The 14,445-nt window shown below is 39.7% G+C and overlaps 2 protein-coding genes across 2 annotated transcripts; both read right to left on the reverse strand.

The window, feature by feature from the left end:
• Positions 1-2,512: 2,512 nt before the first annotated feature.
• Positions 2,513-8,436, reverse strand: oscp1b (organic solute carrier partner 1b). The gene is made up of 10 exons (XM_061081574.1): positions 8,249-8,436; positions 6,629-6,783; positions 6,166-6,333; positions 5,805-5,885; positions 5,582-5,685; positions 5,054-5,182; positions 4,444-4,513; positions 4,057-4,196; positions 3,875-3,938; positions 2,513-3,364 (listed from the first exon to the last, which is right to left on the reverse strand). The coding sequence occupies exons 1-10, from the start codon at positions 8,358-8,360 to the stop codon at positions 3,245-3,247; spliced, it is 1,143 nt and encodes a 380-aa protein (XP_060937557.1). The 5' UTR covers positions 8,361-8,436; the 3' UTR covers positions 2,513-3,244.
• A 3,117-nt stretch (positions 8,437-11,553) lies between these two features.
• Positions 11,554-14,193, reverse strand: mrps15 (mitochondrial ribosomal protein S15). The gene is made up of 8 exons (XM_061081476.1): positions 13,973-14,193; positions 13,316-13,390; positions 13,152-13,227; positions 12,971-13,019; positions 12,746-12,830; positions 12,570-12,628; positions 11,979-12,170; positions 11,554-11,863 (listed from the first exon to the last, which is right to left on the reverse strand). The coding sequence occupies exons 1-8, from the start codon at positions 14,100-14,102 to the stop codon at positions 11,756-11,758; spliced, it is 774 nt and encodes a 257-aa protein (XP_060937459.1). The 5' UTR covers positions 14,103-14,193; the 3' UTR covers positions 11,554-11,755.
• Positions 14,194-14,445: the final 252 nt, after the last annotated feature.

Consider the following 14,445-nt stretch of genomic DNA (forward strand, 5'->3'; position numbering starts at 1 on the left):
GCTGCTTTGATTGACAGCCGCGTCCGACCAATGGGGACACGCGTGTGGGGTTTCCCCTCCCCCCCGTCCCTAGGTTGCGCACTGATGATGAAATTGTTTGGGAAAATAAAAGTTGCAAAATGAAACATGACGTCATAGTTGTTTGTGCGGGAAAACACATATAAATTAGGTTTATTGTGCTCAGACACCTATGATGCTTTCATAGTTCATTTACCATCATATACATGAAATAATCCAACACACATACACAACTTTTTACTATTATAGTATTAGAGTATTAATATGCAAACTAAGAACTAATAAAAAACTTGAACTAACTCATCTGTCCTGAGTTCAGGCAAAATCTAACATAAACATATTCATAAAACAATGTTTTTATAACAAAACATCCAGACAGAAGACAAATGTAATTTAAAGTCAATGTCAATTTTATTTGTAAAGCACATTTAAAACAACTTGGGCGACCAAGGGCAACACCCAATACATTAAAGATACCAATGATAAAAATACGATTAACTAATACAAAATAAAATCTACTGGGATAAATATGTAAACAAATTTAAATAGTCATTGAATAGTAACGATAAAAAAATAGTAAGTGGAGGTTCTGTCCATACGACCTAAGTGAAGTAATTTCTATTAATAGTAACCATAACATGCACCTGCCACGTGCCTGACTATTTGTATGCACATATAGAGTGCTGACTGCTAAAACTTTAGTTCATACAAGGATCTACTGAAGTTATTTTTATATTCAGATGATCAATATGACTCAGTGAAGCTATGTAACACGGAATCTAATCAGGCTTCCTCATCTTCAATCTCTGGAATTCATTTTTGGATCTAATAGGGTTTGCCAGTTGAATTCCTCTGGGTATGAGCGCAGGCATGATGAGTTAATGCTTCAGCCTACACCTTTTCTGTTTGTCTGTTTTTTGTTTTAGTTATTTTCTTCTGTATTAATTTTTGTAAACTTATCGCTTTGTGTTTTTGGAGCAAATCCTTTGAGAACAAGGAACTGAACCGGATAATCACATTTATATTTCAATATTTGAGACTTGAAATTCCCCAGGGTGTCATTGCAAACCCACATCCACTGTTTCAGATCACCACAAAAGTAAATTCCTCTCTTGTTTAGTCAGCATGCATAGTTTTGAATGACATTCAGTGAAGCGCACCTGTGTTCTCAGTTTAGCCTCAATGATTAACCTTAAAAATCCCATCCACTGTTGCCAGTTTTCAAACCAGTGGGCAGGTGTGACAGACAGAGAGGCCAACCGAAATGGCAGAGGGTTATTTGAGTTGCTCTCGTCTTCCTGCCTTGACTCAGCAGAGCACATGCCCCCGGCCACATGAAACACTTGTCAGCCTGTGGCTTTACAGTGTCCTGCCCACAGTCCCACTCAGAGGAAACTGAATCATAACACGAAATGCTGGGTCTGTGGGAGAAACCGGTTTCAGATGCTCCTCTGACATGTTTTAGGAAGTTGACTGAACTTTAATGACTTTATGTTTGTCGTCTTGTATTTTTGAAATATCAATTGTGGCCCATCGGAGCAATGTTTGTAGCACTTTTTAAACTTTTAAAAGGAAACAATATTAGACTGTTATTTTATAATTCACATTCTGTTTTTTTCACTATGTCATTTAGAGAATAATCAAGGTAGACAAATACATAGGCACTTTGCAAATCTTTCCGGGAAAGGTTATTTTCCTTGTGAGCTCAGGTGACCTCAGCGCACCGTCTTGCAGGATGACAAGCTCTGGTTTCTGTTTGTTTTGCTGGGAGGGAGTATCCTCGAGGCACATGCTGCAGTGTTTCTGTTCTCTCCTTTGCCAAAATTATTGGGAAGACCTCACCAGAATCCTCCGCCCCAAGTTCGATGTCTCAGCATGTTTTACCTGCATGGTATGAACCTTGTCTGAATGTGAGTGTGGTTGACTCCTGGAGTGCAGACTGTCGGCCTCACTTTGAGTCGCACGTGTAGGCAGACTGCACACACATGATCGTGCACACAGATATCTGTTGCTATAGCAATTCCCATTGTAGATCTGTGGGAGAATCAGAGGAGTCTAATTGTGGATGGCATTCAAGCAGATGGCTTATAACAATCTGGTTTGGTGGGAGAGCATGTGTTTACAGTATAAATAAATATAATCAATCACACATTTGTTTATTCACATGTCAGAGTCCAACACTTTCAACGGTGGATTAGAGATCAAATAAATAAACCTTTAAAACTTGAGCACATCTATGACCATATTAAGAGAGATTCTGTGAGGGTTGTGAACGCGTGTTAGTCAGTAACAACACATTCATTTTTAGAAAGGTTTGACAGCTCCCCCAACTGTTAGAGCTCATCAACTACAACAAGCTGTTACAGGGTTTGTTCTATTTTTAACGATGTGTTGTATCAATACCAGTCCGAAAAGAAAAATGTATTCAACAATTTATTAAAAATCCAACATTGCACATTCAACAATTTGACAATTGCAGCAATATGCACTCCTCTATACAGATAATTATACATAGAAATAAATAAGTATGCAATTAACATATTTACAAGTTACACCATTCTTTATATTTCATCTTTCTCTATTATAATCAAGTACCAATCAATGAGCCCATTTCTGAGCATTCAGACACATCACAGTGTGGTGGAAAATGTCTTACAAGTGGATTCTCTTACCATTTTAAGGTAGGCCAGGACGCTGTTACATAAATATATTTATTATCAAAATAAAATTTTGAGGGAATTCCAATCATGATAGAATGAGCACCTGGGTTTCCTCCCCCCCATCATCATTTCATCACGAGAATACAGCAGAAGTAAACAAACTTCCTCTTTACACTGTAACAAAAAAATCCAGGATCTAAATCTGTTTTTTGAGGGAGTGGGGTTTTAATCAGCCGCTGAAATGTTTTAGCTTGGATCCGGACAAAGGGTGGAGGGTGGAGCTTTTAATCCCTTTCATAAGATTGTGAGATAGGGCCCTTGGTGGGGGTATGCACTCTTTTGAATGCTCTTCTGGGTTATCTATGCAAATCAGCTGTGGATCTTAGACAGTAGGTTGACACACCTAAGAGCTGCCTTTTAAAGCCACCCAAACAAGAAGGTTTTTCTGGCTGGTGAGGTTCCTGTGGTGTTGTTGCAGGTTCGGACAGTAGACTGGTCTACAGAAGAGCAGACAGCCAGCGGTGCATTATTCTCCATCCCCTGGGCATTTCTGTGGAGGTGACGTGTCACAGACCGTCCATCATAGCAAGAAGGTCATCTCCTTTGCTGCTGGCGCTGGGAGACTGATCTCCCGACACCGTGAACTCTCCCATGATCTTGGCCAGCTCAGCATTGGCCTGTAGGTCCTGCAAGAAAAGGTTATCCACCAATCACAAGGTTGGAGTGGACATCACAGGCACTTATACCTGATTACAGTAAATCCTGTGAGACTAGCAAACCCTCACGTATCTGATAATTGCCTCTAAGTCCAGCAATGTGACGAGCAACATTTGGCCATGGAGTTTGATGATGGGGGTTGTGATGGATTCAATAGTATGAGCAGTTCTGCAATATGTCCTGACAGCTGTGACCTGATACAGACTCTGTTTTAGTTTTTAAACATATTTGAGGGCTGGTAAAAGGAAATAAAAAAACTTGTCATGGCTACAAAGAGGACAGAGATGAGGACAGGGACACTGTCAACAGTCTGGGCCAAAAATAATGTTGTGGGTTGAGCACTTGTCCTTGATGACAGATGTCTTTTCAGACCTTTTGTCACTAAATGTACAATAACATATTTCATTTTCATCCACAATTACTGAACATACAATGATTTTCTGATGAAATAAAAAGTTTGTTACATAAGTAAGCCTTACCTTTGTTGCTTGGATTTTAATGACGCCATATGAAAGCTCATCGGGTCTTGATATTAACGCCTCTCTGTTATAAAAGAGATTCACAATGTCAGTAATGAAAACAAGTCAAATATATTCTTACACAAGGAGAATTATTGAATTTGATCATGTGTCAAACAACACACACAAATAAAAGGACTGACTCTTCTTCCTCATCGGTGGCAAAGAGGTTGACTCGGAATCCGCTCTCTGTGTTTGCTGGATTCGGATCTTCTAACCGTCCCATTAATTTTGCCAACAGATTCAGCTCCTCCTTGGCCAGAGGGTTGGGAGCAGCATTGACCTGCTGGAACACAGTGGATTGTTTACTTCAGTAGATTTATATTTAACCTGTTGTTAACAAGCTCCTGCCCTTGTTGATGGTGCAATAGGAAGTAGAGAAGATCAGGGTCACTTCAACAAATTCTGGTTCATGTGCGTGTGTTCATGTGGCAATGTACAGCTTTAAATCATTATGGAATCAAACTTTAAAATGTAACTTATGTATTGAAAAAGCTTAATGGTGCTTGTTTTCAGTAAACCAGTTTCACCTTAGCGTTCTGGGCTGAATTTTTAGATGCTCCTGACATGTGTGTTTCCACTGGACGGCTGACACTGTACCTGAAAGAACAGATGACACACACAGAGTCAACATGCGTGTCAGCAAGGTCAAATATAACCTGCAAAAGTAGACAAATGTAATTTATAGGGTAATGTTTCATTGTGTCCTCCATAGACTGTATTATTACTAGATTGTCATTGTATAAATTAGATGCTACGTCAAGTGCTAATAGGCTGACTGATTTAATCTTATAGTCACTCGTCCAAAATAATTAAGCAGTTCTACAGAGTGATGTTAGCTTCTCTACACTGCACCTTCCTTGATGTAATCTGAAAATATCTAATGTAAAACAACACAATTTAAATGCTGAGGACTCCAGGCACTTTATAGATAGACCAAAGGGTTAAAGTGACAGCCGTGATAGGTAACATCCTTGGTTGCTTGCATGTTTTTCCACATCTGTTTCTCCACTCAACTATCGATACAGGTATAATACGCAGGAAATCCCTTCTTTAAAAATGAAAACCATGATGGATTACTGGAGACCCACTGCCTGGATGACAACCATTAAATAACCAACTCTCACTGCACAGTCTTACATGTTTGTGCCTAGTTTGGTGACCCTGTCTCCGAATATCTCAAAAGATCCTTCCCGAGTAGCAGCGGCATAGTTTCCTCCGTTAGTGAACTTCAGCCTGTTCACTTCTTCCCCAGTGCAGCTAAACATCCTGGAAATACCAGAAACACAAACACAAAATATGTTGCTTTGTATAATTTCACAGTGTCGAAGCCAGGATGCTATAATGAACACATGTGTGCTTGCTTTCTCTATGTCCAATATGCTTCACTGACATACAATACTTGAGTAACTCTTTACAAGGTAAACGTGCACTACATCTAAAATTAGAATGTAAATGCTTGTTCGGTAAAACCTGTGTAATGCAATTAGCTGCAGACGGGCCTGCTTAACATGAGAGTGCACAGTCTGGGTACAATCAGAAAAGACAAAAACAGCAAACAGTAATGTGTCTTCGACTGGAAGCCACATGTTTTAATCTCACTGTATCTATCATCCTTAGAGTCCAGATTGCTTGGTGCTGGGGCATAAGTGCTGTTTACAGTGGTACCTTATCAAGCCTGGGACTTGTGTTCCATGAGGCACGGGGCCACTGATGGGAAGTACAAAGCGGCCATTAGAGTTCTGTACTTTGTCCTTTAGGAAAATGGACACCTGGAATAGAACAGGAAACACAGCAAAAGGCTTGTGAGAAAATTCAAATAAAACACAAACCAGAAAAAAACATTATTAACTGAGAAATACCCTCCCCTTGATTCAAATGATGGACTTACCCGTATATGCATATCTTGGAAGAAGATTAGGAGAGTTTGTCTAATCAGCTGGAATTCCCCACTACACATGGGCGTATACATCTAAAAAGTAAAAACAAACACAAGAATATAAAACATGTGAGGCGGTGATCAGAGGAGTACTTTAGAGCTGGACACAAACCCGTAGTCAGGTTTCCCTCTCTTCTTGTTCCTCTTTGTACAGTTATGAATAGATTGTATTTGGAGCCTTTCTGCTTTCTGAATATTATATGTCTTTCATCATTCGACCCAGTTCACTTGCAGCACACTTCAGGAAGTGCTGAAATGTGCGTGATGTGTAATGTTGCTACCACTGAAGACAGTGAAGTCACATGTATTGTACCTCTATGAGCTGTTGATAAGTCTCATCCACTTGGCCGAGGATGCTGGGAGTGTCTTTCACAAAGTCCTTGATGGCATCCATGTGGTTGAAGGACACTAAGAGGATGTCCTTCGGCCTGGGACATAGCAGCACCTGGTACTTGAAGGCCATGGTCATCAAATCATAGAGCTGTAAACAGGAAAACAAACATGAGGTAATTGTCCTGTGTGTTCAGAAATCCATAACAACAGGGGGAGCCACATACAGCGTATTCAATATATTCACACTGATTGTTGTGTAGATTTACGCCAAGAAGATCCAAAGCTTCATTTATTTTAAAATGCATCTCTAGTGTGTATACAGAAGATGTAACACAAACTGGGAACACTGTGCTGTTGATGGCAGAACATGATTGATGTGTGGACTGATGTGTAAAGAAAAACACTAAATAGTATAGAACTGGTGGTTAACAACCGTCCTCTACCTTGTCCATGCTGGCTTGATTGAGTCTCATGATGGATGCGTGGGCCAGCCTGTCGAACACAGTCCGCAGGGCCTTCTTGGAGTAAAGCTCCTGAGGCTTGAAAAGCTCCTCCAGGAACTTTTTGTTGAACATGGTGGTGATGATGTCATTCATAACTAGTGAGGCAAACAGCACAAACAGAAACAGTCCACAAGGGTTAACTTAGGTTAGAAAAATCAGCGGCAAGCAAATGAGCTTTCTATACTACACTGTACTCTGGCCGAAACCATTTTGTCCAAAGCCTAATCCCAAAGGCCCGAACAAAGCAGAAGCGTGGAAAGCCATAAGCATGTATCCTACTTGTTAGCAGGCCCACCGCTTGGTAATGTTTGGACTCCCCTCAGATGTTTTATCATGTGTTGCGATGCCTTGCTGTCAATTACTGTTGCAGCTGACAGACAGATCTGCTCCATCTGATCTGCTCCATCTGAGGCGAACACACTAGGTTGATGCAGCGAGGCTGAGATATGATTTCTGTAGTGCTACTTTCCCATAAGGAAGCCAAAGTTAAACTAAAATAAAAAAGGGGCTTCTCTTAGGGCAAAGAAAGTTCAGTGACTCAAAGCTTCTTGATATATTTAAATGAACAAGTGGGATTTGCATGTTCACATGACATGTAGAGCATGGTTTGTGACGTGCCAGTGTGGTTGCGTGTAATCTTATTAAGATACGTAGAATTTACAGATATTGATCACTGCATCTTCTAAGAAAAGTCCCTCTGACTATTCAAAGCCAAAAACATTTGTGGGCAGAACTTGAGCATGTTAGCACCCTGACCACTAAAGGATGCATCGGTGTCTGCAGACAAGCAGAATACATCGTTTAGGAGCCAATCTTTGAGTGCAAGGTCTCAAGTGGTTCATCTATCGAGTCTCACTGTGTATGGAGCAGGTTGTTTCAGTCTAAGCCAAAGCAGAGAGAAAAACTACCGAGTGCATGACTGTACTGAAATACCTCTCCTTCTGTCAGCCTCTATCCAGCCAACTATTGTAGAAACTTTGTGAATTAAAAAAAAGGAGATAGATAAATTCAACAATATTCTGAAAACATCAGAGGACATCATATAATGTGTTTGTATGCCAACATTCTCATCATACAGTAATATGACTTATATGATCCTATTCATAAAGTGTGTATACAGTTGTTTGCAAAAGTTTTAGGCATTTAAGATGTTCAGATTCTGATTCAAATGTATCTACAGCAAGACATCAACACTCATTAACAGGGATCAGAATTGGTAATTAAATACTGTTAATTGCCTTTTTTCAGAGAACACTTTACTTTTAGTGCCATAACACTTTAGCATATAACTTCCCCCCCATTTACTAACAATGGACCACTGGGAATTATAATTACAGATTTGTCCAGGTGCTGTTGTCTCATTCAAAATAACCTGATGTCTGTGTGAGTTATGATTTGATGAAAACATGTGGATGTAGCAAAGATCAATACTGGACTAAATACTTATCTTTATGTGTTTATTTGACAACACACGTCTGGACTGAACGTGCAGTTGTCGCATTTTAACGTTGCGTGGTGGTGACACTTGTTGTTAGCTGCTTAGCTGCTAAAGCTAGCTACCTTTCTTAGCCTTGTCCGCGGGGATGTTCTGGGCTCGGAGCCGCTGGTCCAAGATGTACAGCATCTCCCCGCCGAGGTTGATGAAGAGCAGCGGCAGAGTGCGTGAAGACATGGTGGTCGTGTGGAAGTCTCCAGAAAACAGAAGGAGCTAAGGACGCTGCTAGCTCGATTAGCATCTGCTGCTGGGATCTGTTTATTAAAGCCTCCTCTGGTTGCCAGGCCACGAAGACAACAGCCAATCAGAGCGTTGTATGCAATGACAAAGAGGGAGGAGTCAGACTGATGTAAAAGTTGCTGTCAGATTATAATATAATATAATATTATATATTATAATATATTTTAAATGATATACTATGATACATTACGATACAAAGTAATATAATATAATATAATATAAAATCATATAATATAATGTAATGAAATAAATATAATATAACATAACATAATATGATATATACAAAATAATATATACAATATAATGCAATACAATACAATTTAATACAATTTAATACAATGCAATACAATATAATATCTACAATACAATACAACACAAATCATAAGCTGGTCTAGCAATCACAGGTCTGTTAATAAACAAACATATTAATAAAGGACATGTTTTTTGTTAGAGTAATGGCACATCTAAACTTGTTATATAATTCCCACATTAAAAAAATACATGAAACAACATGAGTGAACAATGTCATTTATTTACACTGATGCAAAATAATAGGAAAATAGTCACAGTGTTACACAGGCACACAGTATAAAGCTGAAGGTAAAAATCCATTTAACACTTTTAAATGCATATTTCATTAATTGCATTTGCATTTGCTATTTGCATAAAAGCTACAGCAATAAACACATTGCGTCCACAGCGACAGGGCATCAGTGACATATTGGAAAAACCGCCGAGCAGCCCAGAATGCTCTGTGTCTTTTTACTGTGTGACCTCTCCACTCCTGATACGTATTTCTCGTGCCATCCTGCACACCTCGCAAAGTCCACAGAAAAAAGACATCAAGGCATCGTTGCACACGGTTCCCTATGGTTCAAAGATTGCGAAAAAAAGAAGGGAAAAATCACAACATAGAATGTCAACTCCCTATTACAAAACATGCTGCAATTCGGGTTTGTCAATCTCAAGGAACACCCAACATTTCGTGAGTTCATGAAATTTCTGTCTTTCACAAGAGCCGTGTTACTGAAGGCAATTCTTCTGTACAAAAACAAAGATATAACTGCCAAACATGTTTACGTTGTTTTTAAGTGTGTGACATACCTGAATACCATAGGTCAGTCTCATATGAGTCCTCATGGCTGTTAACCCTCCTGGCACACAACCCAAGCAGCAGTTTTCTCCATACTTATCTGCGGTGTAGCAGCTCAGTGCAAGTGGACACACACAGCCAATAGCACCTGCACAATAGAAATATATACAATGACTATGTAAGAGGGAAAGTTTCTGTGTCTCAGAAGTGATGCCATCTGGGTCTTTGGTGCATGTAAAGAAAATACAATATGTCAACATTTTGGATTTGTACTCACAGACAAGAAAGTCACTGCAGAAGGAGCAAAGGCCCGTGCTCCACTCTCCTGTCTGAACATTTGTCCCATAGCCGCCTGCACCTGGTTGACTGGTCACCACTGGGTTTGACATTTTGGTTTATTGAATTTGATTCAGCTGCCTAGTGAAGAACATATGAGGCTTTAAGTATTGGAATAGAACAAGGTAGAAGAGCTGCAGAAGAGATGAGCCTGAACAGTCTTTCCAGGTTCCACATTACAGATGACTTTTAGTGTCTGTCATTTAGACACCAATTAATGAATGATTGCCTTTTCTACATCTTCATGAGAAAAATGTCCCAGTGCTTCCAGAAAAAAATCTCAACACAATCAGTGTGCAACAGTTCAGCTTCTTATTTGCTAATGTTGCTCAGAGATTTTTTATTGGAAGATTCTCAAAATAAAAACATGTCATAGACTAGATTTTTCTTTTTCTTAAGTCAGATAGTTCAGAAGTATGTCATTACAAGGGACCAAACAAGGGACTAAATACAAGGGACCATACAAGGGACCAAATATCTCGTACAGATGCAGACATTAGTAACTTAACATGAATCCACAACTTTTAAAAATACAAGTGAACCTTTACGAAATATGGTTCAAGAGCATAGATTGATATCATTTTAACTAAATGACAAGTGAATGTGCTGCGAGTGGAAAAAGAGGTGACACTTACCAGAAGAGTCTGTCAGAGTTGTGAGCTCCTCCTGATCGAACTGACAAACTGCCCACCACACAGGAAACCGTGACGAGCGTGAGCTGTGAAACTTAGTTTCGCTAAGAACATGCTGTTTCTGAGGATGTCAAAGATCTGTGGTGATTTTCTGGCAAACATAGACCATACAAGAGTTTCTGTTTTTCTTTGCGGTATCAGATAGTGGGTATAATATTCAACAGCTACAGATCGCTCTGTTATAAGCGGCTGGATGGAGATCATGCAATCAGTAAAGATTATAAACTCATGCAGATGTGAGAATATCTCACAGCAAACTTCCACAGAACAACCACAACTGCATCACATCCTTTGTCACCTAAGATGCAAGTTGAGTCAACATGTGTCCCCACTGCAGTTTGTTAAAGACAACATTTATTTACTCAAGAATCAAACCAGCACAAAACTATATTCATACATTAGAAGTTGTAATTTTAGATTACTCGAAATATTACTGGAAAATTCCCAGTACTATACATCCAGTGCAGTGATGGTGAGGTCTCTGGAAGTCATTCAGCCTATGGACATGAAATAATGACTATAAGGTTAATTTCTGACACCGTAACTTGGTGGGACATTTCACCGGATCATAATAAAATAAGATAATTTTAGTATTCACACAAAAGTTAAGACAAATTTGCAATAATGCAACAACCTCATTTGTACATCCTCGATGAATCCATTAACACCAAAGTTTAACACTAGTATTGTGATCGATAACAGGACTTGCTTTTGTTAGCAGATGAAAAATTACCAGTATTGACGTCATGGCCGGTAAACTTCATGAGCCACAGTTGAAAAAAACTCAAAGCCGCATCTTATGGTTGAAAAGAATGAGGCTATGGACACTTTGTGTCACCAAACCAAATTGTTCCTACTTACTTGGTTGAGTCAGCTACTTCAGGAAACACTTGAACCTTGTAGTGAGCTCAATCACTGCTTCACATATATGTTCAGACACCTTTTGAATAATTTATTCCCAACAGTGTAGTAATAAACAGAAAAAAAATTTCAGTCGCTTTGTCCCATTTATTCTGACATTTTCAGAAATCAGACATCAACTCGAAAACATAAGCACATTATATTTTATTTTGATAACATGGAAAAGGAAGCCATTAATCCAGATTTCAAAATACCTTAACTTAAGGTGTAAAAGTAAAGATGTGTGTCAAGATTTAATAGTTTGCCATTCACTCATTTTTAGTATGATAAAGTTTATAGTATGACATCTTTTAGAGGGATGTCGCTTTTGTCTTGGCGGCCTCTTCTGCAGTGGAGGCCAAACTTTGCTTCATCTTCAGTCTCACCTCTTCTTTCCGCTTCTGCACCTCTTTGAAAACCTGTGAAGAAACACGCAGATGAGTGAGGGGCGGTCCAACACCTTCAACGTGTGAATCAGTTACATCTATAGCAAATACAGATTTAAGGAGAATAATGGGGTCATTTATCCGCTACCTTAATGCACAGGGCCTTCTTCGCCAGCCAGCGACGGGTGACTCGTCTATAATACTCTGGGGGGAAGGTGTAAGTGATTCCCAGCTGCTCACACACTTTCTCAAAGGCATCATAGCGAACCAGTCGAAGGTTTTTCAACATCTTTTTCCTTGTGTCAATGGCCATTAGCATCCGCCTCTTGTTAGCTTTGTCCTGGAGTGAAAAAAAAAAAAAATCACAAAAGAATGAGGATTTTTCAAATGTGATTCAAACAGTCCCACATAGGACGGAATTAGGACATTTTAATTACAAATATAACAGTGAAATTGTCCAAAAGTTACACAACCTCTAGTCCCTACTATACCAGTTACAACAAAGGTGTTCGATGTGTAATGTCATGTGGAAATTTCCAACCATAACTGTGCTACGCATGTTTTTATTTCATGTGGGGGAGTACACAGGATATCCTGTGCTTCACACACACTTGACACCAGAGGAAGACAGAGAGGAAATGTGGTGATGTATTCATAAGTGAAGTTTTCTCATGGTGCAAAAACATGTAACGTAAGAAGTTGACCCGAACACAGACCAAACTGATTCTCCTTCACTGACCTTGTGATGTTTTTGCAAATGCTCCTGGTAGTTTCGGATTCTTGCTGTCAAAATAGCCACTGAAGGAACAGACAGTAAAAAAGAGGATATGTTCAAAATAGAGTTAACGAAGGTTACACAGTATCTTTGCATTTCACTGAAAACACTTTGTGCAACTCTGAAGCAAGGCAACTCACCCTTAACTTCCACTGAGTTGCGGTCGCTCTCATCCCTCTGGACTTTTGCAATCAGCTGTTCCTTCTTCAGTTGTAGCTTGTCACTCTGAGGACATGAGTATTTAACTATCTGTTAGTGACTCTGCAGCAAGTCAATGTGAATTTCAAGAAAATCATAGTTGAACAGGGAAAAAAAGAAAACAGGTCAAGAATAGCAAATCGCTCTGCTGAGGTTCAAGAACTTACATGACACGCTAACTCCAGTGAAAGAAGTCGTTTGACCAAATCATCAGTCCTGTTAACAGGAAACACACTGGTGTTAGAAAAGTAGCAGATTATTGTATAAATACATGAACACAGATTTGTAATGAAGCTTAAGCTACATTTGAATTTGACTAATTTTAAGTGAGGAACAGTTTATATGTACGTTTGAACGAGAGGTACGGCTGCATAGTCCATCCTCAGCATCGTTGGGGGAAGATCGCTGAGCTGGCTCTGAGGAACTGGAACACACAACAGATTTGGTTGAAAACGGAACATTTCAAAAATGATAAAACAATGGTTTGGTGACAATGCAGCCTCATCATATACCTGTCTTCTTTGTCTTTGTCTTTGCACCCCGGGCATAATGTCTCACTGGTGGATGAAGCGCAAAGCTTCCTGCAACTGAAGAGAGAGAACAGATATTTAATGTGTAGTGAGAGGTCAGAATGATAGAAATGCAACAAAAGGATGATCGATAAAGAACAATTCTATAAAGTAACATGGTCTGATAACAAGCCTGATCATTTTCAAACAATACAGTAAAGAAAGCCAAAATGTCGGCTCACTATATTCTACATGTTAGACATAGTGGTGGATCTGTAATGCTGCCATCTCATTAAACTATTTGAAATTATTGTGTTCAATAGGTTTATAAAAGTAAAGAAAGATAAATAAAAAAGGCAACTAATAGGAGGAGGACCACAGATGTAAATACAATTCATCTCGTGTTTACATATTGCAAGAGGAATGCTATAACTTCCAGAATCAGTCATGTGGCTGAATGTAGTACAGCGCCCCCTAGCGTTGATGTTTGGGTACTGGTGGTGTCCAGGCTAAATGATGACCGAGAGGCTGTTAGCTGACTGTTAGCTAACTGTTAGCTGACTCTGATCCTTTAACTGTTAGCTGACTGTTAGCTCCTGTTAGCTGACTGTTAGCTCCGGTCCTCTCCTGCCTGTTTCCTCGCGTCTCGGTCGGACTCACCGGCGCTGGCTCCTCCCGGTGCTGCGATGAGAGCCGAGCTGCAGCTCCACGGTTTCAAGGCGCAGCCAAAATCCCGTAAAACACCGGCGGAGGATTTCAGGACGGTCCGCAGAGCCACGTTAGTGAACATGGCTCCGAGCAGAGGTGATGAGGGACACGACTAATGTCTGGAAGTGATGAAGATCTCACAGCTAGTAGATCTCGACCCCTACACGAGAAGCGCCATTTTGACCAGACTGAACTAGCCGAGTGCGTAGCGGACGGTGTTTGATCGAGGCTGGGCTATCGATCACAGAACACATGGATTGACCCCAATAAAGAGAGGTCATTCTGGTTTATGTGACAAAAACAACAGGAAACCGAGATTCGCAGCCTTTTAATTTCACCTTGATTTATTTTAGCATTCAATAGAGTTTCATAAACAAATAATTATTTGTATTTACTATATTTGAAAGGGTTTGGTTGATTGGTTT

The sequence above is a fragment of the Limanda limanda genome, chromosome 11, assembly GCF_963576545.1.
Source record: "Limanda limanda chromosome 11, fLimLim1.1, whole genome shotgun sequence".
Classification (NCBI taxonomy): domain Eukaryota; kingdom Metazoa; phylum Chordata; class Actinopteri; order Pleuronectiformes; family Pleuronectidae; genus Limanda; species Limanda limanda.